Source organism: Pteropus alecto, unplaced genomic scaffold (genome assembly GCF_000325575.1).
Source record: "Pteropus alecto unplaced genomic scaffold, ASM32557v1 scaffold155, whole genome shotgun sequence".
In the NCBI taxonomy this organism is placed as follows: domain Eukaryota; kingdom Metazoa; phylum Chordata; class Mammalia; order Chiroptera; family Pteropodidae; genus Pteropus; species Pteropus alecto.
This window is the reverse complement of record NW_006438113.1, coordinates 10,598,859-10,625,160: the sequence shown is the minus strand read 5'-3', so window position 1 is coordinate 10,625,160 and position 26,302 is coordinate 10,598,859. Positions and strand designations below refer to the sequence as shown.

Below are 26,302 nucleotides of genomic sequence, written 5' to 3'. Positions count from 1 at the left end.
TTTCCCTAACCTGGCCAGAGTGTGGGTTGAGCTCATACTGTATCTTTGCTTCTCCCTAGGGCAATGACATCATTGCAGCAGCCAAACGTATGGCTCTGCTGATGGCTGAGATGTCTCGGCTGGTAAGAGGGGGCAGTGGTACCAAGCGGGCATTGATTCAATGTGCCAAGGACATCGCCAAGGCCTCAGATGAGGTGACTCGATTGGCCAAGGAGGTTGCCAAGCAATGCACAGATAAGCGGATTAGAACCAACCTCTTGCAGGTACTCAGAAGAGTGTATGTGTGTGTGTGTGTGTGTGTGTGTGTGTGTGTGTGAGAGAGAGAGAGTGTGTGTGTGTGGGGGGGGGAATGTGGGAAGGAGAAAAGCAGGAGAGAGAGAAGTGAATAAGCAAGGAGGAGGAGGAGGCACTTCAGAGTAGAAAGAAATAGCAGAAAGGGGAAATATACATGTGTATTTGGGAAAGACAGATTCAGGAAAGTTTATTTCTCAATAAAATGAAAGAATTTTAATGCGTCCATTTTTGGACAAAGAGAATATACTGATCCTTAGGAGAAAACAAGTAGAATCCTGCTACTAATTTATTGAGTGCCTTCTGCATACTAGCCACTGGGAATACAGAGGTGGGTAAGTCTTGCCCTCAGAAAAACATAGAAACAAAGTAAATTAAACTTTCCTTTTAGGTATGTGAACGGATCCCAACCATAAGCACCCAGCTCAAAATCCTGTCCACTGTGAAGGCCACCATGCTGGGACGGACCAACATCAGTGACGAGGAATCTGAACAGGTACGTGCCTGCTGCTTCTGGTTTCTTGCTGGCAGCTTCGGTGCCAATTTATAGCAATCTAGTTCAGCTTTAGGGAAATTTTACCTGCGAATCAAGGATTTAGTATGTGGGATTGAGTCTTCAGCTCTTTCAGAAGGGCATCTATATTGAAGAGATACATCAGAAATTTAGAAGGGCATGTAAAGCTCTTGTGCAAGCTTTTGTCATTTTATAGACAGGAGATTGAGGCCTAGGGAGGTTAAGTGTCTGAATCGGTAGCAGTTAGGACTCTACTCAGTTATTTTCCTCCTGGGAATAGGTTTGGCTCCCTCGAGGCCTCTGGTGCCTATTCATATTCAGTCTTGCCTTACTCTATCTTTTTGGCTGGAGAGAATTTCTGCTTCTTAGCTCTCCGGGTGATAAGTACCTTAGGGAGGATGACTAGTGTAGGCTTTTCAGGGACCTATGCCGAAGCTAAATGAGCTCAAAGGAGGTACTTCTCTTTTGGCTTCCTTGTCAGTGATTAAACTAAGGATGGTGGGAGGATTCCCTTGAGCAATGCTTCTTGTACGTACGTTGGCGACCATTTCTTAGAGCTTATCCTCCTTCCCTGCCTCCTGAAAACATCACCCAGGTCTTTGAGAAAGCCCTCCTTTGAGCACCCAGTCTTGTCAGTTTGTGTATTTAGATTTACTTAGATTTTCATAGATTTATAAGGTGGTTGGTTTGTTCATTGATTTTTTTCATTCACTAATGAAATATTTATGAAATACCTCACATGTGTCCGGCACTGTCCTAACATTGAGGTACAACCACGAGCAAAACTGGCAAAAATCTCTGCCCTCATGGAGCTTACATTTTAGATAAAATCAGATAAAATATCAGATAAAACAAACATTCTAGGTAAAATGTATAATACAGTTAGCGATGATAGGTTCTATGATGGAGAAAAATGAAAGAATTGGAAGATGGGGAATGCTGGGAGTTGAGAAGGTGGTTTAAAATAAGGTGAGCAGGGAAAGCCTCATCCAGGTGACAATTGAGTGAAGATCTGAAGGAGGTGAGGGGTGAGCCACGGGGACCTAGAAGAAGAGCATTTCAGGTAGAGGGAACAGCAAGAGCCAGAGGCAGGAGCTTGTTTGAAGACCGGGACAGAGTATGTGCTAGAGGCCATTTGAGGGTCAGTGATGGGTCAGTTTTGTATTCTTTTTGGTGATCCAGTTAAACCACCAGTCATGCGACAAGGATGGGGGATGCCAGGTACAGGTAGGGGAACTGCCGTCCATTCTTGGCTTAAGCCAGTTTTGGAGGCAGGGCTGCTGTGTAAGGGACCGTGAGTAATGGAGAACTCCTCTTTCCTTGCAGGCTACAGAGATGCTGGTTCACAATGCTCAGAACCTCATGCAGTCTGTGAAGGAGACTGTTCGAGAAGCAGAAGCAGCTTCAATCAAAATTCGAACAGATGCTGGATTTACACTGCGCTGGGTTAGGAAGACTCCCTGGTATCAGTAGGCACCTGATTGAACCTGGCTGGCACAGAAACCCCTACTAAACAGAACGAAAATGATCAGAGTTCCAGGAGCCACCCAGAATTGCTGGGGGGTTGAAAGCCACATCCTGGCCTGACATGACAGAAAGGAATGGGGCCTCTTCACATTAGAAAACATTTATACTCTTATCATGGACACTTTGAAATGTGTCTGTATTCTCAAACACAGTTATACTTGTGCACACTCTCCCAATAGGCAGACTGGGTTTCTAGCCCATGAACTTCACATAAGCTCAGAATCTAAGAGTGAACACTAGCCAGACACCCTGCTCTGCCCCTGTTCCTTAGGGGACAGTTCCCTCTGTGCTTCCTTTCCTAGTCCCCCCTTCTCCTCACCAGACTCCCAAGACTCAGGGCCCAGGCAAGTCAGTTAAGAAGAAAATCACTGTGCCTCCAAAATTTGTTGTGGGCTTTCCATGTTGCTGCTGACCCTGCCTGCCGCCTTTGGCTGCACTACCTGGGTCGCTTTCAGAAGTGAGCTTCGCTGCTGTAAGGGAAGTTGGCCTCTGGGGGAGCCCTAGTATATGGGGCCTAGATTCACTTCCTGCTCCTAATTTAATCCTTCTGGTTTCCCCACAGTATAAAACCAAATTTCAATTTGCCAGGAGGAAATCACAGAATCACATGATTCTGTCTTTACCTTGCCCCTGAGCAATGTCTGTGCCAGAGAAACTTCCTGTCCCATTTCCTGCCTCGGCCTGCCAAGGTAGCCCTCCCATGAACACACTGTGTGTCCTGGTGCTCTCTGCCACTGGAAGGGCAGAGTAGCTGGGGTATGGCCTTGTCCATCATCCCAGCAGGGCCACTCCCAGGCGCTTAGTGCTTTGTCACTGCCTGCAGAGGTCTGTGCTGAGGCCTTATCACATTCTTAGCTCTTATTGTTCTTTCTGAGCTGAAATGCTGCATTTAATTTTTAACCAAATCATGTCTCCTATCCTGGCTTTTGTATTCATCCCCACACCCTTCTTAAACAAGATTTTTAAAGATATATGTTTGTTCATCTGTAATTTTGAAAGAGCCTTTTTATCCTTTTGCAATTCAGTCCTAAGTATTGGTGCTTGCCCCCCAGGAATGTTTAATGTAAAGGCAGTCCTATCTGGACACTTCCTACCTAAGGGAGAGTGGTACTTGTAGACTGGAATTCTGGCGCTGTTGGGGATGAATCAATGGTAAATAGTCCTTAGTAATTCCTGTGTCCCACAACCAGCTACAACCAAGCCCCTTGCATCCCTCTATCCCCTCCCAAGTACTTTGTTCAAGAGAGTAATGAGTGTAATATTTAATCATCATCATGTTTCCTGTTAGCAAAGTGAGAAAGACAATTTTTCCATTTTTTGGGCACTTATCACTGCTGTCTAAGCATTCCCCAGCACATGAAAGCGTATTTCTTCCCAAAGCCAGAACTGGATGAGTAAAGGCGTAAGAACCCTTGCCTGAATGTCCTTCCTTCCCACCTCTAATGTGTGTTAGATCCCAACATCGAATGTGTAAAACTTGTCTTAAGTTGGTACTTTACACTCAGGCTTCCTCTGTTTCTTTTAAACTGATGATTACTTTCAAGGCCCTCAGCATATTTGTATAGTTGCTTACCTGATATAAATGCAATATTAATGCCTTTAAAGTATAAATCTATGCCAAAGATCACCTTCTCTTTTACTAAAGATTACTTAGAGGAAATAAGAAAAATCATGCTTGCTCTCCAAGTTCTTCCAGTGTTTTGAGACACTGGTTTACACTTTATGCCGATGTGCTTTTCTCTACTATCAGTGCTCAAGACACAGTGAAGCAAATTAAAAAAAAAAAAAAAAAAATCCCTGAATGATGATTAGCGACATCACCACTAAAACTACATTTATAAGCAAGGATTTGTTATATGCAAATATTTTCTGCCTCCTCTTTTGTTCCGTTTAAAACAATAAAGTGCATTTGTATAAATAATGCTTTAAATGATGGGTATCTTATTTTAGTTAGAACTTTTAGGTCAGTTTTCTCTTATGTTTTGAAGAATAGCCAATAAAACTAAAGATTTTTATTTAATCCAAATGTTGTACTGGAAGGAGTAGAAATCAGCAGTAGTATACTTAACAAAGCTCTGTGTAATAAAGGACAATTTTGGGTGTTATATACTAGAAGGAGCAAAAGTGACAAAAGTTAACAGTATGAAGAAAGCAGCCAGATGATTTGGATCATCCTCTGGTTGAAGTAGTCTGTCATCATCTTAGATGCTAGCTATTCGTGGAGACCATCACTATCCCCTAAAAAGCTGAAGCTGTTACATGTGCGGGAATACCAAAGGTCTAGTTTTTGTAATCCAAAGCCCAATATAGAACAATAAGGTTTCAGGGATCCACCAGGGCCATGAAGCAGAGCTAGCTTTGGGGGACATATTCTTGCTTGAGGAAGCACTGACTAAGAGTAGGAGCAGGTTCTTGAAAGCAAGCTGGGACACCAGTTTTTGCCTGATTTTCTAGGTCTGAAAGGGGTAAATATCATTAAAAGGTGATAGTGTTGCTTTAATTTAGAAAAGTTGCTGAGGAGGGAGGCAGATTTAAGCCTGTTTTAAGTTAAAAGAGAATATTCAAAGCTACTGAATTAACTAAGGAATATCTGAAAACAGCATTCATGGTCTCATTTTTGCAACTCACCATATGTTCACTGGTGCTGCCTTCCTGCTGTATTATAACTTAGTAGTTTTCTCAAATCATATTACTCTGAGGACAATAGGACCAGCATCTTCCAAGGGTTCTTCTGTAGCAGCACTTAAAGAGTGAACCATCACATGAATCCCTTTTGAATAAAATGGTGACTCCCTCAGGCAGAAAATGAGCATCTACTTCATTTGCTCTTGAGAGATACTCCTTTAAGAATTTAGAAAACAGAGCTATTCTGGGATTAGCTAGAATTCTGTGCTTGAAAAATATTCTAATGCTAAGTATTAATGAATGTTTGTTATTAATAGGTGGTGGTGGTATTAGGGAGAGGAAGCTTTGATCAGTCTGTGGCCAGAACGTGATGATTAGAGAATATATACATGACTGTTAACATACTGAGGTTAAGAGGGGAGGAGCACTTGGAAGTGCTTTACAACAACCCTCACACTTCATAATACAAAACAATATCTGATCATGTTCTGCCTGCTCTGACAGTGAGGCACGTTCCACCTGAGAATGCTCAATCAATAATCAACTAAAAAATCAACTTGTTGCTTTCATCTTTTATTGACAGTATAGCCAGAGCTAGAGTTTACTGGATTCAATCAAATTAATAAATATAATAATTTAATTATAAAATGAAATGATCTACTTGGAAGTTTTAGCAGAAACTGCTAGAGGCAAGGGACTCTTGGCATTCAATCTGCTTTTTATAAGAGAAGCACAGAAAGAAAACTGGATAGTCCAGGTAAAGATGGCCGATTAGGGATTCTGTAGAAATAAAGGCAAAAGTACTGATTGCTCTTTGAAGTATGAACTCTGAAGAGTAAGACATTGAAGATGAAAAGCAATCGAAGTGGGTAACCAATCTTAAACAAAGGGAATAAATATTTGGCAACATCTTGATTTTAGCTGCCAAGTTGATACTGGTTACCCTAGAAATTTCAAAGTTGCAATAAGAGACCTTTCCTATAAGATGAAAGGCATGCTGTGTGTCCTAGGCAGGCAAAGGTAAGAATGCTACTGTAAAGTGGGCTCCCTGTACCAGCACCAACCACTAGCCCTTGACAGCAGAATGGGATGAGTGTCAAGGCTATCTTTAGCGTGATAAGGGAAAGGGAGTTATAAGCTGAGAAAAATGAAAAGAATGGAGTCATAAGAAGAAAACTAATAGCATAAGTACAAACAAGAGGGAAACATAAAGAACACTTGTATTTAACCTTCAGCCTTTTTCCATTCTTCATGTCTAATGAAGCAGAATAACTGGGCAAGGACTTCTAAGCCAATAAAGTTGAGTAAAATGATACAACTGTAGACTGACTTGCTGACCATGATGAGCAACACAGTTTCATCAGTGTTACCAAGGATTTTGTTTCTGCCTCAATATAACATACTTCAACGTACTTTGTCAGTACAGTATAGACATTTTAAGTACTCCAGTGACAATTACAATAGTTCCAGGAAGGAATCTATTGCGTATGGCCTTGGGGAAGCACACAATATGAAAAGGAAGCTCCCCCTGAAGATAAGGGATGCAGGCAAATTCCAGCCCTTAAGAACAGGAAAAAAGATAAGAATACACAGGTATATGTTCCTCCTTTTACTGAACTAGGGCAAAAGGCCTTTAGGCTAACTATGATTTAACTGGTGTTGGATAAGCTTTATGAAACATGAAGATGGCAAAGTTCACTTAATGTCTTTTACTTTTTTAATTTGCTTAAAAATCTCAAATGCTTGTACTTGAAATAACTTCCTAAAAGTAGTAATGTTCCCTTTTATTATCTTAATAAAGCATTTGCCCCTTTGATACAAATGATTTTTACTGTGCTATTGAACAGCTGAACTGATGGCACAAAACTGAGATGGTACTTACTGCAGCAAGGTCCCGGTAAATCAAAATCTGAGCTTTACATAAAAATCTTATTTATAAAAAATACAATACCGAGTACAGTGAGAATGGAGCTTGGAGCAGCAGTGCTCCCGGCCAGGGCCATGAGGAAGTGGCTTTTGCTACAGTGCTTGCTTAATGGCACAAGTGAAAAGCTGAATAAGGCAAACACTTGAAGAGGCAGTTTTTTTTTTTTGTAAACTTCTTGGAGTGGGGGGAATTTCTTCTGTTGAGACAGATGCTGACTTGGGATGGCTAAGAACAGGTGTGACATTTGGCTGTACTTGATATATCATATTACAGATTAAGAGAGCTTCCTGCTGGCTGAGACCAGTTCACTTGTTTTAGGAGACAGATTAACACTGTAGCCTCTGCCTTTACTGTTAAAATGTGCAGCCTCCAGCTGGTGCCCTCCTATGGAGGAAATCACCTCCAAATCTTCCTAAGTGAAAAGATACAAAATAAGCCAAGTCATTCAAAAGTTACCTTAGCTTTAAAGCTCCTTAAGAACCCTATGTTGATTACTAAGCAACTTTGTTAGCGGTGCGTAGCTCCACGCAAATGCTTTAACTAGAATACCTATTCCCACCCACTTGGTACCTAATTGTAATAAACTTTAATGACACTTGAAAACAAACAGATCTTGAGAAATTCTGGCCTCTTCTCATGTCCTCACTTGGAACTTTCCAGCTTTCGTGACATATTTGACTCCTTTAAATGGCTTATATTTCTCCCCATACATGTCCAAGCGGTTTACTTTTAAGCCTGTCAAAAAGAATAAGTGAGGAAAGGGATAATTATTATTCCGGTCACACCAATACAATATTTGTTTAGCAATGAGCACCACACAGTAAATTTGACATTAACCAGTGTCCCTTCCATCGTTTGGAAGCCATTTCCCTTTACCATTCACAAATTATAGTACTGTGGAGATATGATTTTAGTTCAGATTCCCACATGGGCATGGAATATCTTTTAAGGATAATTCCACTTTCTGTGAGTATGAATGATGCCTTCTTTAGTGCTTGAATGAGAGGAGCCGGGGGGGGCGGGGTGAAGGGAAGCTGTGTGAAATAGGGCGTTCTCCCAAATCAGTGTACCTGAGAGGTTGGCTCCATATACAGCGTGAAAGGCAAACTGGAGCTGTTGCTTTTTCTAGAGAAGAAATACCACTCTTCTAAGCTCCTAGTCATTGACCTCAGTTGAATTACCCTTAAACACAAGTCAAACTTATTCTTACCTGAAATAGCAAGCTGCTGGATCTTGAACTGTATGTTGAGGCTCGGATTCTCTTCTGGCTTGGGTGCTCCAGACTGTAAATTTACCAGTCCTTTAAGACTTGGGAGCTTTTGTGGAGTAATTTTCCCCACATCCCATGTTAGTACCTTAAAAAGACATAAAAAAACAAAAAACAACCTGAACCATTTAATAAAGACAAATGTTCAAAGACAAGGTTTAAAGACACCGCAAACTTATGTACAAAATGAAGCACAGTGTCCTTGGAAACGAGACCTGGGATATTCAGTGAATTTACCACTAATTAGTTCTGTGACTTTGAATGGAGAGTGAATAGAGAATGAACATCTACTTTTGGATATAGCACTGTGCTTAGCACTATTTGCATGTTATCTCATAGCAGTCTGTGATTTAGATTTTGTCTTCTTTTTACAAATGAGGATATTAAGGCTCTGAGTTCAAATGACTCACTCAAGGTCACACAGCTAGTTAGTGACAAGATTGGGTTTGATCAAACCTAAGTCTATCTGATTTCAAATGTCCTTTCCATTATACCACCTTCATTGTTTCTGTCTGGACCTCAGTTTATTTTTCTATAAAATGAGAAGACTGACCTAAACTGGTATTTTTAAACGTTTAGCTATGGTACCCTTTGTTCAAATGAAATCTTTAGAGTGGAAGCTCAGTAACAGATGAGAAAGTGAAGCTATTATGGTTGAAGCTGGGGTGAAGGGCCAGGGATCCCCTTCACTTCTCAGCCCTGGATGGTCTCTGGGGAGTTTCCTCAACTACTCAGAACTGGGTTAGATGATCTTTAACATTCTATGATTTTTATTTAAGAATATGCCTTTCATTTATCAGGCAGCTCAATGACTCTAGTGTTGAAAAGAATATTTTTCACCCAAGCAGGAAGCTGAAAGAAAATCATTTTTTAACAGTTTCTCTAAAAAATCCTGATAGAGGCACATTTATATAGGGTGAAGAAGCAGCTTTCCTAGCCAACACCCACTGTGGAAAAGTATGAAAAAATGCCTTTAAATTAAAAAGAGAAAGGTCTTAATGATCAATTCCCACAGAAAATTTAACAATAGACCATTATAATATCTTTTATAACCACATAATACTTTTTTTAAAAAGCTTTCATATCTTCTTCCTCATTAGAAAATGAGTGGGTCTCTGAATTATCGATGGATGAGTAAAAGCATTCTGAAGGACAGAATGAGTCTTTTGTATTGTTACACACAGCAGCAGATGCAGGAACCCTTCACAGTCAGTGGCAGAAGCACAGCACAGTGTGCTCTCAAGGTTTTGTTAGAAGCTTTAATTTTAACCAAGGCACTACAACCTTCCCTCTACCCTCCCCCTGACCAAATCACAAAATAAAGATTGCAGAAACACTTGCTCACTCTTGATTTGAGGTAGTTGTACCTTGGTAACTGGATCAAATGTATAGCTGCCTTGTGTTGGTGTCAGGTTCATATTCAGCACAACTTTTGGCATGTGAACTGTCACTGTGATTCCTTCAATAGTTTTCCCCATATTCTGTTTTGGTCCAATTGTAATATCAAATCTGCCACAAGAACTGTTCTCCTTAAAGCTGATGCTATGTTTCACATACACTGGTATTGCCACTAGACTAAGAAGATAAAGAAAAACACAAAAGCACAAACATACCAATTAATGACATGAGACAGCTCAGGAGGTAGTTTTTGAGAATCTCAGTCTAGAGTATCCTACCCTGCCTCTAACTCCGCTATAGGGCCCTATAACTCCAGAAATGCAGACTCTGCATCTGCATCAGGGGTTGGGGTATGGGGAGGTGGTGAGCATAGCACAGTGTTCAGGTACCACTGCACTAAGAATTATACAATTTCTGAGGAATAAGTATACAAATCAAGGTAGAAATTTGAAGCTTAACTAGTATAAACAATTGAGGCAAATAGCCCTGGTTTAAAGACAGGAATTAATATCCCATAGAAAGATAATTTAAAATGATACGAACTAAATAAAATAGTTCCTATGTGGTAAGAGCCAAGAAACAATTACTCTGCTTTCAGTCCTGTCCTGATGTTAACCAAATAACTTCTGATATTTTTAAGGGACAAACCAGCTACAACTCACAACACTAAATCATTCATTTAAACCTCAGTGCAGAGAAGAGTGACTTGAAGCCAGTTAGTTGGGGGATGTCTTGAGAAGCTATAGGTAGGTCTGTCTCCTTTTAGCTGTGAAGTCTACAGACTATAGTAAAATTATGAGGTAGGTTCACAGTTTTGCCCAAGTTATTCACAGTCCCAGATGCTTGCTCTCAGGGACTACGTATTTTACTATAGTCTCATTTACTACACTCTACACTATACTCTTAGATTCGAGGTACACTGATTATTTTAGACACATAGTTTCACTCATCCTTGGTTCTCTAGGTGAACCATGGCTAACGGGAGCAATGATGAATTCAAGTATCCAACTGTAAGAATAAAACAGGGACAAGTCAGTTCTACCCAGCACATTGATATTTGATGGCAGTATCTGCTTGATGCATCAACATACTTTTGTGAGCTGACACGATACGATATGAGTCGGAAATTTCCATCTGGAGGAATAAATGACAAAACTCTTTCAGATTCCCAACGTTTGAACCGGATGCAGGGGTGGAAGCTGACATCATCTAGAAGCCTTGGGTTCTGCCAGGAAAACAGAACACAGCCATATTCACAAAGTATAATGAAGATGGCAACTCTATTCATATTATGAGAAATCAATATGCTCTCTAAAGATAAAGCAGTTATGTAAGAGTTTTTTACTATGACCACATCAATATAACCTCATAATTTCACAATGCTTTAAAGTTTGTAAATTTTTATATATCTTAATTTTATTTGAATTTTAATAACTGTGAGGTAGAAAATATAAGTAGTATCATTTCCGTTTCATAGATTAAAAAAAAACAAAACAAAAAACAACAACAGAGGTTCAAAGAACTCAAGGTCAAATTAGTGGCAGAGACAGCACCAGAACTTGGTTCTCTTGATTGTTCTTAGTAGTGTGTCATGTCACGTCTAAAATGATGCAAAAGATCAGTGCACTTTCATATCGGCAAAAAAAATAATTCAGTAAAAATAACAATGCAGATTTGCAGAAGCCAGCCAGCCATTTAAGCTACTTCTAGCACACCTAGGCAAAGATCTCTCCTCATCCTTTCCATAAAGGCCATACTCATCATGTAAGCTATTTTCTTGGTAAACTGTGCTAAGAAAATTTCTGAGATAATTTTTTGCAATCTAAGATACAAGCGTGTCTCAGTAGTTATCATTTCATTTAGTACTTCATATGTATTAGGCATGCAAGGAACTACAAAACAGGAGAATAAAAAACCTACCATGAAAGAAAGGGAAAGGTCAGGCATTCCAGATAGCTTAATACAAGCATCAATGACCCCCTGAATTTCTGCAAAGACTGTAGATCCTGAAGAGAGAAAGAAAAAGATGTTAACATCACTGAAATCTGCATCTTTACTAGAGCTACCACTGTATTTGAAGTAATGGAGATACCTCCTGGGTGTCAGACATACTGAAGCTTTGCACATCTATTAACTGGTCAGTGGACAGAGATCTATTACACCAGTTCAGACAGTTTCTTCACTGAGTGCCATGGCCCATACCTAACTCTGGTTGGAATATGATAATTCTAAGGAAAATCAAGCCTGTCAAACTTGTAAGACTGCTGGATATGAAGTTAAAATATTTTTAACAGAATTTAAAAATGAAGAAAGTTTCTCAGAAAAAGGACTAAGCTACCTGTTAACTTTTAAGAAATAGGAGCCGTTATTCTGTAATAATATAGCTATTATTCTGTATGGTGGAATTTTATAATGAAAAGGGCACTCACTGAAGAAAAAAGATATTTGCTATAATTCACAACAACTCATTTTCACACACCAACTAGCTGTGTTATCTTGAGCAGATTACTTAACCCTTCTGAACTTCAGTTTTCTTATGTATAAAATGTGAGGGTTGGACTAGATGTTTTTTTAAAAAAGTATGATTCTAATAGAGTATTATTGTTTTGTCTGGGGTCTTTACTAGAAGTACTGCACAAAGACTGGTAGCAAAAGTATGGTGTATGGTAGATATACAATAAATGTTAGAATGAATAAATGGCAAGAGGGAGAGGTATGTAATGTAAGACAGCGTAAGATCTGATTTACAAGGTTTGGCAGATCTCAACTAGTGGTTATGAAAATTATATGTAATTTCTGGGCAAAATAAACAGATTTTTAAACAATTAGAAAACAAATGCCTTTCCTCTGAAACCATACTGCCAAAGAGTTTCAATTTTCTATTCAGCTTATGTCAGCTGAACTCTTTTTTCCCTAAATAAGACCACATGCACACAATTACCTGATTTGTCTATAATTGCATCTATTTCTTCAACGACATCAAAATAGGCTTCATTATTTGTGTATTTTACCCCTGCTCGGCGCCACGGGATGTTGGATAGCTGCCCAGTGGGGAGTGTGTCCCCAACATTACTACTGCCTAGAACCCAGAAAAGGAAAAAGCAAAGCTAATGCATAAAATAATCATCAGAAGAGCTATTAACAGAAAAAAAATGAATGCTTTAGCAGCTTCTTTAATGTTTGAGGTTTTCTTCATTAAATTTGTGGACTGTTCCAGTATTGTTGGAGACATATCCATACCAACATGATCAAATTTCTAGAAGACAGAAATAGGCCATGTGGTCCTCTATCTGCCAAACCAGGTTAAATTCATTTACTTATCTTTCGCTTCCTATGTGTTAACAGTAACCTAACCTAATTTTAGCTGGCTCAACAGAATCTCATCCTGCTGCCACTGATGAAAAAAGAGGCTGGTTGTTTCAAAACCTTCTGCTGATAAAATGTATCCAGTGAAAATACAGAGTGATAACTAGGACCTTTGGTATTCAGCTTAGATTCTACATGAGATGTCGCCAAGCAGGCCTCAGAAGAGTAACTGGAATGAAGAATATACTCTGGCCTTTCTCCATTTCAAGGTCAGCATACCCATTTGGCTGCAATATGGCTAATGTTCAATAGCTGGCTAATTTCCTGGTAAATTGACATGTCTGAAAATAAACCTGGTTGTCTAAAACATATATCCTTGAGCTGTGATATATTTAACATTTGGTTAATTTACATTTCCAATTGAAAAGTAGTACATGCTTAACAAAAACAACACTTTCCAGTGTGACCATATACATCTATCGTATGAAAATGCTTTAAAAAATCTTATACTGTTATTTATGTATTTTAATTTTTTTTCTAGTCCCCAACCCAGAATGTAAGTTTTAGGAGCACAGACAATTCATCTTATCTTTCCTTGAATTTCTCCTGACACTTGCCTTGTTTAGAGGATGAATAAGAGCTATGGAATCACCATTTTCTTATATGCCTCTCTAACCCCATTTTTAGGTCAGTGCACTTGCAGAGGCATTTACAATGGTGGACAGTATAACTGATGTGGCATGTAACATTTCATAGAAATCTTCCTCTAGAAGTCTTTAATAATTTCAAAAAAATATTGTCATCTGAATGTACCTAATTTCTAGCTCTACTGAAGAATTAAACCAAAATTGGAAGCTTAGACACAAGTACAAGGCCCACAAAGCAAGAAATTTCACAGACTAATTTCCTATCTCTTTTTGTTTTATTACATCTTTTGCATGTATAAAACAGAGTTGGGAGGAGATAGTGCATACTCTGTGGTACAGAGTCTTAAATTTTCTATACTCTAGTAATTGTAGGGTAGCAGCATAATGTCAGTTTAATAATGCTATTTTTTATTTTCATTTTTTCCAGCTTTATTAAGTTATAATTCACATATAACATCGTGTTAAGTTTAAGGTATACGACATAGTGATTTATGTATATATTGCAAAATGATTACTACAATGAGTTTAGTTAACATCACAATATTGGCTTCTTTAGGATTAACTGGAGTAATTTATTCAGTCTTATTATTTAGTGTTAAATAATAGTAATAATGTTGTTGTGGTCTTGTAGAAAACCTATAATAAAATGTAATAACCAAAAGCTCCTTATTATTTTCAACCTAGCTTCTTCCCATGAAAAAGAAGTATACTACCCATTTTAACATTATCATTAACTTTAATTCTAGCCAATTGGACTACTTTAATAATCAGACAGATCATATGCAACACTGAGTTGTTTATAAAGTTTTAATTGCTCAGTCCTAATAAAGTATGTTTTCACTTTACCTGTAATAGAGTTGACGACAGAACGTAGAATTGTTGGTGGTTTAATCAGTTCTTTCAAAATGTTTGATTCAGTAGCCAGTGGGAATCCATTGTCTAACATTTCTTCCAAGAGCTCATATACTATGACCACATTATCCTTAATTGCAGCCTCCGAACACTCACCAAAGTAGTCCTAACAAAATGTACATAATATTGCACAATGAAGAAAGGCTTGCTAAATACTTTGTTATGAAAGATAAACTTACAGTAGCATAATTCATTGTTTAAGATGAATGTTAAACAGGAAAAAGAACACTTGGTAGTTCTACATACTATTCCTCAATATTTTCTTAAAGTTTTTAGATTGATTGAATTGCTATTACATATTATGCCAGGAAGTACATTGAAACATTAAATTAGAATGTGAACTATAAACTTTCTTTGCCCTGATTAGGTGTCCCACACCTACAGATAAGTTTTAAATTATTTGGTATGTTTAGCAATACAAGAGAAAATAATGAAATGTAAATATTAGAAGACTTTTTAACCAATAAAAATCTTGGGACCACTTAGAGAATTGTATGTGGAGGGCACTATTGTTTCCTGATGACATAATCTGTAATACATATGAAAAATAAGGCTTCATGACCATGAGGCTGTTCAGTTCTCCTAAACCAGTGAGTGGAGCAGCCATGTGTGCTATTGTACACCCTACAAAAAAGGGTTTATGAGTTATGCTTAGTAGAAAAGAAGAGAGAGCACACCAAAAGCTGGGTAATTAAAAAATATAATAATGTGTCCCACCTCCAACTAATTTGGGTAATTTAAGTTCAAAAGAGTTGATGAAAAACCAACCTGAAAAGTGTCAGCAACTCGATGTAAGAACTCAATTACAAAGAGAGGTGGCACTTCAGTCTGTATGACAGACACAAAGAAGAGCTTATCCCGGTAGATACTGATGAGGTAGTGGTGAGGTGTTGAAATGACAGGTGGCACATTTTCAACATCAGCAGCTTTCTCTTGAGCTTCAAAGAAATAATCACAGACAGACTGGCTCACAACACTCTTCCAGTGCTTCTCTAGAAATATGTCACCGGAACAGTTTATGAGAAATAGACTGTGGATCATTTTCTGGGGGAAAAAAGTTTAAATTTAGTATACATCAAAATGTACCCTTGTATTATCCTGACACCAAAATCAGACAAAAGCAATACAAGAAACTATAGACCGTTATCACTTACGAATGTAGAGGCAAACATTTTGAGCAAAATACTAGCAACTGAATCCAGCAATGTATAAAAAAGATTATACACCCTGACCAAGTGGAATTTATTCCTAAAATGCAGGGCTGGTGCAATACATGAAAATCAATCAACATAATACACAATCATCATAAAAGACAAAAATATAATTATTTCAAAAGGTACAGAAAATCATTTGGCAAAATCCAACACCCTTCTATGATAAAAACAAACTAGGAATAGAAACGTCCTCAACCTGATAAAAAGCAACTATGAAAATTCCCTAGCTAACATCATATTTAATGGTTAAAGACGAAAAGCTTTCCCCTTAATATTTAGAACAATGATGTCCACTCTTACCACTTCTATTCAACTGAAGGTTCTAGCCAAGGCAATTCGGCAAGAAAATGAAACAAACTGGAAAGAAAGAATTAAAACTAGCATGCACGCACATGCGCGCGCGCGCGCGCACACACACACACACACACACACACACACAAAATTAGAGTTAATAAATGAGTTCAGCAAGGTTGCAGGGTATAAGATTAATTAAAAAATCAACTGTATTGCTAAACATTAGCAATGAATAATCTGAAAATAAAATTTGAGAAAATAAATTTATAAGAGTATCAAAAATATCAAAAATTTAGGATTAAATTTAATAAAAGTGCAAAACTTATACACTGAATATTATAGAACACCAATGAAAGAAATTAAAAAGACCTAAAAAATGGGAAGACATTTCATGTTCATGGATTGTAAGACATAATATTGTTAAGATGGCATTACTCCCCAAATTGATCTACAGATTCAATGCAGTTCCTATTAAAATGCCAGCAACTTTCCTTTTTTTGTAAAAACTGACAGGCTGATCGTAAAATTCATATGGAGATGAAAGAGACCAAGAAAAGCCCAAACAATTTTGAAAACAAACAAACAAACAAACAAACCAAAAAACGTTGGAAGATTCACACTTCCTTATTTCAAAACTTATTACAAAGGTACTGTGTGGCACAAGGATAAACATATAGATCAATGGAATGGAATTGAGAGTTCTGAAATTAACCTTTATGTATATGGTCAACTGATTTTTGAAGAGTGCCAAGGCCATTTGCTGGGGGAGAGAATAGTCTTTTCAACAAAAGATGCTGTGACAACTGGATTTCCATATGCAAAAGAATGAAGCTGGATCTCTACCTCACACAATATACAAAAATCAACACAAAATGTATCGAAGGTCTAAATATGAGCTAAAACTATAAAACTTTAAAAAACATATGCATAACTCTTCATGACCCTGTATTAGACAATGTTTTTTAGATATGACACCAAAAGCACAGCAATAAAAGAAAAAAAGATAACCTAGACTTGTATCAGAATAAAAAATTTCTGTGCTTCAATGGACGTTATCAGGAAAGAAAAAAATCAACCCAAGGAATGAGAAAATATTGGCAAACCATTTATCTTACAAGGGACTACTATTCAGAATATATAAAGAACTCTAAAACTCAAAAATAGAAAGACGAATAACCCAATAAAAAAAATGGGCAAAGAATTTGAAAAGATATTTCTCATACATATAAATGGCCAATAAGCACATGAAAAAACGCTGAACACTTTTTAAAAATATAAATCAAAATCACAATGAAATAACATTCCCTGCCTACTAGGCTAGATATAATCAAGAGGCAGACAATAAGTGTTGCTAAGAATGTGGAGAAACTGGAACCCTCATAATTGCTGGCAGGAATGTAAAATGGTACAGCTATGGTGGAAAACAGTCTGAGTTCTCAAAAAAGTTATAGAATTACCAAACGACTTAGCAATTCTACCAATGGGTATATACTCATGAGAATTGGAAACACGTCTATACATGTGTCTGTCAGCATTAATTCATAATAGCGAAAAAAGTGGAAACCGCTCAAATGTTTATCAACTGATGAATGGATAAATAATAAATATCCAAACAATGGAATATTATTCAACCATAAAAAGGAATGAAGAACTAATACATGTTACAACATCGATCAACTTTGAAAACATTATACTAAGTGAAAGAAGCCGGCCACAAAAGGTCACCTATTACATGACTCAATTTATATGAAATGTCCAGAATATTCAAATCCATAGAGATAGAAAGTAGATAAGTGGTTGCTAGGGGCTGGGTGGAGGGGTAGGAATGGGGAGTTACTGGTAATATGTTTGGCATTTCTTTTTGAGGTGATAAAAATCTTCTGGAAATAGAGACGATGGTTACATGACTTTGTGAATATACTAAAAACTACTAAATTGTACACTTTAAAATGGTGAGTCTTATGGTATGTGAATTATACCTCAATTTAAAAAAAGTATTCTTAGTACTTTATGACACAAATCCACTCTCAGGTGGATTAAACAAAAATGTGTACAATGTGCACCAAAAATATGTATAAAAATACATTTGTAACAGTGAAAACCTGTAACAACTCAAATGTTTAATAATAGTACATGGAAAAATAAATGGTAATGTATTATAAAATATCATACAGCAATGAAATTAGTAAACTATTGCTACATGAAACAAATATGGATGAATCTTACAAAATCAGTATTGAACAAAGACAGACACCAAAGGATACATGCAATACGATTTTATTTATATAAAGTTCTAGAACAAGAAAAACTATGCTTGAAAGATCAAATGATTTATTTCATGGAGGAAAGTAGGGGTAGTAACTGAGAAGGGCATTGGGGTGGTCTTCTAAGGTGCTGGTAATATTTCTTGATCTAGATATGGTTACAAGTCGTGTTCATTTAGGGATAATTCATTGGACTTTGTTATGACTTGTATACTTTTCTGAGGGTTAGTTAGGCTTCAAATGAAAAAGTTTACTGTTTTGCAATATGGGAGACAGTGGAAAAATGTCTAATTACCTTAACTTGGCTCTTTTCTTTTATATGGATAACATCAGTATCATGTGTTTAGTCTAGTTCAAAATGATAGTACTGTATGATAAATGTAGCCTAAGGAGAAAGAATTTAAAATCTATGAATATGTCAAAGAGGAAAAGAAGACTTTCCAGAATGGATTCATTCAATTCTATTGACACAGAAAACAATGACATCAACCTGATCAGTTCTTTTTAGAGGAAGTCATTTTATGAAAACAGCTGACATTTAAAGACTAGTGATAATTTCTCCTTCCCATTTAGCCTATGTTCAATAGCTATCAAGTAAATAATACTAAGATGTGTTTTAGTAATTACTGTATTAATAAGGTCATGAATGCTGTTAATAGTTTAGGGTTCCTGTTTATTAGAAACAATATTTCTTTGTTGAAAGCCAACTCTGTTTAGCCAAGCTATCAACTTGAATTGGCAGCAGTAAACCCTAACACCTCAGGCTTTGGACCTACTAAATTTTTCTAGATTAATACCTGAAACCTGCTAAATTTTTCTACTTTATCTAGTCAGATGCTTTGTACAGTACATTTGCTTTGTGTTAGCCTTACATTTTTATTTGGGTGTTAAAACAGCCATTTGAATACAAAGGCTTGCTTTACAGAACCTACTGACTTTAAGTGACTTTATAACCTCTGCTGATAGTTTTTTTTTTTTTTTTAATGAAACGGGATATCCAGAAAGAAGATCTGAAACTAAATTTATATTATGACACCTTTCCTTAGAATTAACAACTTCATCTGAAATACAGTGTGGTTTAAAGCAGAACACTGTAATAAACTAAATGAGACCCAGATTTGCACACTTCATGTGAGCCAGCTACTGAATATAGCATCCTCTGCAAAAATGAATTTTCAGTTTCATTCAAGGTGTATTTTGATAATATCTTAATTATGCTGAATACTTATTATGGGCCAGATAGTATGCTAGGCACTTTACTTACGTTATTTCATTTAATCTTCACAAGTCAATGCTTTAATTACTGCTTAACCCCATTTTACAGATATGAAAATAAAGCATTGGAAATGTCAAGTATCTAAGATCACGGCATAAGCATCAAAGTTATGATTCAAACCTAGATCCAGTTGAATCCTGAGCTCCTGACTTTATGTTCCTCTTGGAAACTATTTAGGAACATAATGCAACCATGTCCAATAGAATTTCCTTCAATGATGAACATGTCCTATATCTGTGCTGCTCAATATAGTAACCACTAATCACATGTGGCTATTGAACACTTGAAATGTGGCTAACAAAAGTGATGTACTGAAGCTTTAATTTTAATTAATTTAAATTTAAATTATTACATGTTACATTGGACTGGGTAGCAAATATGCTGTTTGAACTTATAATTAAGAGGAAGAGATGGAGGATACTTTTCTTGTTAGAAGCCAAAATGTGTTCTAATAAATTATTTAAAGCAGAAATTCTATTTAAAAGAGCTGACACTCATTATCTTTCTCAATCATTCATCCTATAGAAAAGTTTAGTTCACAGATCTGTAGCACTCCACTGCTACAATACACTCTAAAAGAGCTGCTTGTTCTTGAAGCAAGTGACTTCTTAGTTTATTTTTAGAAGCCAGATTCCTACTCATCCTCTTAAGCTGGTGAAAAATTCTTTCCAGGAAAAGTTTCCACCAAAGTTGTTTTCACTGGCAGTAGTTCAGTTCTCAGAAGAATACAGTAAGTTAAACTGGCCATCTGGATTTATTGTTGTTATCCTCAGTGCTGAGATGAAAGTATACCACTTGTAGCTTTCAACAGTGCTTAGCTTTAAAACCCATCTTAACCTTTTATTATAGGAAAAGAGAGCTTACTTCTTCTATTCATATTATGGCCAAGGGCCTGACGCATATAACAATTATATATATACCACATGCAGCCTGTTTCTTCAATTACTTAACCTTTTAGTAGCTGCAGTTACCTCGTTTACTATTTGAATAAACTTCTTGAGAAAGCTACACACTCACCATCACAACTATCTTTTTGTTCTTAGTGACTTTTGAGTCAGAATTCCCTCAGCTTATGTTAAAGCTATTTGAGAAAGTATTCAGAGGCAGTTCCATCAGAGCTTTGACTGCAGCTTAAATACTTCATAAATCTCCTTTATCAAATGTTGAACACACTCATGATTCATAAGCGACACACTCATAATAGTCTCAATATCCTTAGAAAATAGTGTCTAAAAATAAAATGTGTTCCTTCTATATGTAACAGAACACAGGCATGGGAGGCAAGAGGGGCATATACAAAGTGAGAGAATGAGACCAGAAAAAAATATAACTCCCCTGATTCTCAGTCAATATTCTGACCATTTATTTATACAAGTAGTGTGAATATGTGTTTTATATATTAAGCAATGGGGGATACAAGGGTGCACAAATTAGAGTCCCTGAACTCACAGTGTTTAGAGTTCAACAAAGGCGGCAAACAACTCAATACACTAAGATGTAATTCCTATTTTGATAGGGGAAACATAGTGTGCTATAGAAATTCACAAAGCTTTGAGGGGAGAAAGAATACAAGACAAAGAAATCAGTACAAATTTAGCAACTTTAGAAAGTGGAGTGAAGTGGAGAGATGAGACTGGAGAATGAGATAAGCAGAGATTGGTTCACTTTATTCTGAGGGCAATGTAAAATCATTTTTCTGTGGTTTTATGCAGGAGATTCATACAATCCAATTTCCAGTTTTAAGAAAGACTGCACTGTGGAAATTGCATAATAGGGCAACTCGGTACTGTGACACCAGTTGAGAGATGTGTTATTGTGGTGACCTGAACTAGAGTGTTTACAGTAGGAAGTAAAATGAAAAGATAAGGGAAACATTCTGGCTTGAAGAAAGATTAAGGAGGAGGGTGGAGAGGGAAAATTCAGCCCTAGTTTGTATGACCTGATCCAATTCTGGATATATTTGACCCAAATGGATATATTCAAAAGACTATTGTATATATAGGTCTGTAGGTCTGATGCTTTAGAGAGAAGCCAAGTTGGAGATAGATTTGTGAGTAATCATGATTTTTTGTTAATGGAAATTGTAACTATCAGAAGACTAAAACTACAAAGAGAGCTTGTGCATAGTAGAAGAGAGCCTGTGGAAGAAACTCCAACAGTTAAAAAAAAATTATTTTATTAGTTTCAAGTATACTGTACCTTTATTAGACATTTTTATAGTTTATAAAACAATCCCCCTAACTGCTCTTTCTCTCCTCTGGCTCTCCACCTAGCCATTACATTAATTTATACTGCATTCCCTATGCTGTGTTCCCCACCCCCGTGACCATCTATCAACTACTAATTTGTACTTCTTTAACCCTTCACCCCATTCTCTCAGCTCCCCAACATTCCCTCCCCTCTGGCTATCACCAGATTGTCCTCTATATTTGTCTGTTTTTGATTAGTTTGTTCTTTTTGAGGAACTCCAACATTTTGATTAGTTTGTTCTTTTTGAGGAACTCCAGCAGCGAGGTTAAGCAAGTGGGCCTAAAAAAAGACTGATAAGATTTGGCTGAAGAGGGATAAAAAAGGAGGGTGAGGGTAATGGTTTCTAGTAACTAGAGTGTGTTAGTGTGTTGCTAGAAGAGCGGAATATTAAACATTTTATATGACACTAAGAATTCAAGCTACAAGAACTGAAAATGTCTATTTAACAGTGTTACTGAACTTTCTTTTTATTACTACCTGCTAAAGGAGCTTTTTCAAATTATCCTTCAATCATTTCTCTCCCTCAGATAATTTTAATACTACAGAATATATATCTCTATATATTTTTATGTACTGTAAATATATCTGTTTTATGTATATATAGAGTATGATTTTTTTTTTTTGCTTCACAAGAGGCAATTTTTGTCCCCACTGAGAATACATGATTTAACACATAGAAGACATTGGTGATCATAGTAAACGTAGTTGCAGTGGTAGCATAGTGAGTGGAATGGTAGAAACTAGATATACTGCAGTGGGTTGAGAAATAAATAGCAAGAAGTGAGAAAAACAGAGATAAGGAGAGTGAATGATACATTTAAGAACTCCAGCTCTGACAGGAGAATAAATGGCAGTAGTTCATAAAGTTAAGAAAGATATTTTTAAATGCTGAATGAAAAGTGTGGGTAGAGGGGGAAAGGCTGATGATGTAGGAGAGGGAATATTGAAAAAAAGAAGACTCTTGAAACAGTAGGAGAAGATAGTATTGGGGGACTAGGTGAAAGGATTTGTCTTTCATAAGAAGGGACACTTTTTCCTCTGTAAGCAAAAGAGGTTTGTAGTTGGTTGCAGGAAGGTGGCTTTTATTTTCTCTGTGTAATAGGAGGGAAGGTCACCTGTAGAGGGAGAGAGAATTCTGCTCCCTCCCTCTACAAATATCACTAGCTATCCATGAATTGAGATATTATTGAGCTATATAAAAATATCTAGTCTGCAGGGAGCTCCAACAGTGTATTATCTTGAATGTTTAGAAACACTATAAAAATCCTAAGATCCGCTAGGAAAAGCTAACCTTATTGCAAAGAGAGCTTTCCTTAAAGATATGTAAGTTTCAGGTAATTCTTTATTTACCTTATTCCTCTACTTTTGCTATGGTTTCAACTGAGAGTGTCCTCCTTTCTTTCCAAAACTAATTCCTCCACTTGTAATTTTGATGGCATTCCCTTCCCTCCCTTCCTAGATCTTTATCTCTTCTTCCTTAAATCTTTACTCTCATACACTGGTTACTTGCTTTCTGTAACAAAACATAATGTGTCTTGTATTCTTTAAAACAAACAAACTTCAAACCCTTAAGGAACCTTGTCATCCTCAGCAATCTTTTGCTTCACGCTCCAAAGGAAGGATTAAGTCTATACTTGCTCTCTCCTCTCAGTAACTGACTCTATTAAAGGAGCTCTCTCAAACGGTCCAATAACTTCCTAATTCTCAAATCCAACAACCTATTCTCAGACTTTGACCCTTGCAGCATTTCATGTCACTGATAACATTCCCCAAGACAAAATAAATACTTCTTACCCTATTATATGAAACTTTACCTGTTTTGGCTCTCACTTCGAAAATCTCTTTCCGGTTTACTTCCCATGCCCCTCCTCCCTTTAATCTTTTTACCATTTCCATTTAAACCACTATTTCAAACTCCGTATCTCCCAAGTTCCACAAAATTCCTCCCCTCTTGTGAGGGTTCCTAGTTTTATAGTGGCGCCACCTCGTTAATCATGCGGACTATAAGCTGCAGCTTCAGGTTCAATCCAAATCTACCAAATCCAACCTGCCACATCGCTCATTACTTTTCCATAGTCACTCTCTTCTGAAGAACTGCAACGCCTTCCTCTCTGTATTCCCCACCCCAGTCAAGACATCAGCTCAGGTCAGTCAGGGGTTTTGCTCTCCAAATAAGCCTGGAGTCATCGGTACTCCAGCTCACTGTGGGTGACAAAACCTTTTATCCCGCGCCAGAGAACGAAGAGTGGCCCCAATGAGCTTGAACCTCTCGGGCTTGCGGCCTGAGAACACTGGGAGGCAGGTGCACCGCTCCCTTCCGGCCCTGCTGGCAAGAAAGCCCGGAAGGCCGAGAGGGAGGCGCAGTGCCGGCCCACAGCACCGGAGACGCTCCTGCAGCTCATGCTGGAGTCCAGAGCCCCAGCGATTCAGCCTACTCCCCGGTTTTCGAGCTGTACGCTGGCAGCAGACTCCTCGCCCCTCACACTCACCCCAACACCAGGGCCTGTCAGTGATTCGGCGCCGGGTCCTCTCCGGACCGAGGCTGAGGCAGCTGAGAAGGCTGTGAGGACCCCACAGTTGGAGTGTCCAGTAGATTGCCTGATTAACAGCTTCAAAGGGACCAACTAGATCTACAGATTTGGAAATATTAAATAAGCAGGAAGACGTTGAATGAGAAGAAATGCGTTTCTTGAGGTTTAGGATATAAATCCTTTAGCGCACCCAGACTGTAGAAGAACGGGGAGAGGATTTCGCACCATTTGGACTCAGGCGTTCATCCACAGCCTAACTCAGTCTGGGGTCCCCCTATAGTCTGGTGGGCGGGGTCAGGAATGTGTGTATTAGCCAATGGGTCGAGCCGATGGGTCGAGCCAATGACTGTAGGTGGGAGCGGCACGGACTGGGAGGAGTCGGGAGGGCGGGGTTTGTAAAAAAGGAGGTGGTGAGACAGGGATGGGGCGGGGCCAGATAGCTGAAGGGGTGGGGCGCACGCTGGAGCCTAAGTGGGGTGGGAGCGCGAAGATGGCCGCCACTGAGGAGGAGCCGAAGCCCAAAAAGCTGAAGGTGGAGGCGCCGCGAGCGCTGAGGTGAGCGCTACCCTACGTAGGGTGGAGGGTTACGGCGCCTGCTGCTAACCAGGGACCACATGTAGTTGCATAGTCCCGGCGCTGGGTGGTGCCCTCGCTCCCGGCGTGGGGCCAACGTGCAGGACCCGCTGCTCTGGGAGCTGCCCGCATGGCTGCGACCTATCGCCGGGTGCCCGCCCAGTTTGGCTGAGTCGCCTCGTCTTCGGAGGGGCTCCGGCCGCCCTTGACCAATCAGAGCGTCGGCTGGGGGTGGCCGAGCCGGCTGTGGGTAGGCGCCACGTGGGAGCCCTCCTCGGCTGGGCTGGTGAGACCCCGAAGGACCTGGCCGAACCGGAGCAAAGTCACACGCGGTCATCTCCTTTTCCTTGGGGGTTAACGAGGAGGAGGTCCAGCGATTACTCTGGGGCAAAGACAGAATTCTTGGGAATTTTTCGTAAAATGTCGCGGAAGGGCGACTTGACCTTATTTTTCTTACACTGTGTGCCGGGACCTTTGAAGACTGCCAGGGACCCAGACCCCGCCTCCGAGGCTTGGCGGGGGCGGTGTTTGGCTGAATGAATAAGAAAGGCCGATTTTTCCTTTTCCCTTTCACTCTTTGGCAGCAATGGGGACAGTTTTACGCCTAACACCTTGCCTCACATGTGATTGATGTTGCAACTTTATAAAAAGTTGTTAAATATTCCTTCCAATAAGTATAAAGTGCAGTGTGCACAGTCCTTGATAATTTTGCAATGTTCGTTGGAAGGCAGTGATTTTTCTAAAAATAGGCATATCAAATTGACTTAAAACTGTTGGGATACTCTGATTATACAAATCTCATTTCTTCCAACATCACACTTCTTTACCTCCAAAAGAATGAATCATTCATAATTGAGAAAGAAAAGGTCACTTACAGGCTTGATGGTGTGTTCATGCTGTTTTGAATGGATGGTGACTAAATCCCTGCCAGTGCCTTTAATATATTTCTACTACCCTCAGAGGGTTAGTGTACCTACCTCATACGAAGAAAATAAACTTTTTTTTTTTTTAACAACTCAGGATGTTCATTTTTATTTTAAGTTTTCAAACTATAGAGTAAAGGAGGAACTTTTGAATCAGACCTATCTGGGTTCAAGGTATGTGCTTTCCCTATTCAGCTCATTCTAAGAGTATTTACTTAAAAGGCACCTCCTTCACAAAGTTTCCTCGACCAAAGTGGAAGACAGATGCAACTTTTCCCTACTATCCTACTAAACATACCGCCCTTAGATTTCCTTATGCTAATTCATTTTCAAAATGCTTTCCTATTATATAGATAAGGAAATTGAAGCCCAAATGAAACAGTTAGGGAACTGAAATATGAACCCAGAGCACCTGGGTGCAAGTTCATTGTTGTTTGGCTCTACTGTGCCTACTTTTGTGCAACCACCCAAGGTATACGTCTCTGCCTATGCATCCTTAAAACTAGTGATAAATAATGTCTAATACTTAAGTATATATGTTCTAGACACTGTTTTATTTTACC

The 26,302-nt window shown here is 38.4% G+C and overlaps 3 protein-coding genes across 6 annotated transcripts in view; 2 read left to right on the top strand and 1 right to left on the bottom strand.

The window, feature by feature from the left end:
• VCL (vinculin) overlaps positions 1 to 4,253 on the top strand; it is a 90,331-nt gene extending 86,078 nt beyond the window's left edge. For both annotated transcript variants that reach the window (XM_006915501.3, XM_015592215.1), the window contains 3 exons: positions 60 to 263; positions 683 to 787; positions 2,132 to 4,253. In XM_006915501.3, coding sequence (XP_006915563.1) covers positions 60 to 263; positions 683 to 787; positions 2,132 to 2,278 — 456 coding nt within the window. In that variant the 3' untranslated portion in view covers positions 2,279 to 4,253. The remainder of the gene's footprint in view (positions 1 to 59; positions 264 to 682; positions 788 to 2,131) is intronic.
• A 1,912-nt stretch (positions 4,254 to 6,165) lies between these two features.
• Positions 6,166 to 24,500, bottom strand: AP3M1 (adaptor related protein complex 3 subunit mu 1). 2 transcript variants are annotated; one of them, XM_025049355.1, is made up of 10 exons: positions 24,202 to 24,500; positions 15,929 to 15,985; positions 15,183 to 15,458; positions 14,349 to 14,520; positions 12,491 to 12,628; positions 11,470 to 11,555; positions 10,641 to 10,774; positions 9,519 to 9,726; positions 8,095 to 8,239; positions 6,301 to 7,619 (listed from the first exon to the last, which is right to left on the bottom strand). In XM_025049355.1, the coding sequence occupies exons 3-10, from the start codon at positions 15,453 to 15,455 to the stop codon at positions 7,519 to 7,521; spliced, it is 1,257 nt and encodes a 418-aa protein (XP_024905123.1). In that variant the 5' UTR covers positions 15,456 to 15,458; positions 15,929 to 15,985; positions 24,202 to 24,500; the 3' UTR covers positions 6,301 to 7,518. The 2 variants fall into 2 exon arrangements, with proteins under 2 accessions (XP_006915562.1, XP_024905123.1); XM_006915500.3 differs by lacking the exon at positions 15,929 to 15,985 and having other exon boundaries at positions 6,166 to 7,619; positions 24,202 to 24,499.
• A 170-nt stretch (positions 24,501 to 24,670) lies between these two features.
• ADK (adenosine kinase) overlaps positions 24,671 to 26,302 on the top strand; it is a 450,591-nt gene continuing 448,959 nt past the window's right edge. For both annotated transcript variants that reach the window (XM_015592153.2, XM_015592155.2), the window contains exon 1: positions 24,671 to 24,798. In XM_015592153.2, the coding sequence (XP_015447639.2) occupies positions 24,734 to 24,798 (65 nt within the window). In that variant the 5' untranslated portion in view covers positions 24,671 to 24,733. The remainder of the gene's footprint in view (positions 24,799 to 26,302) is intronic.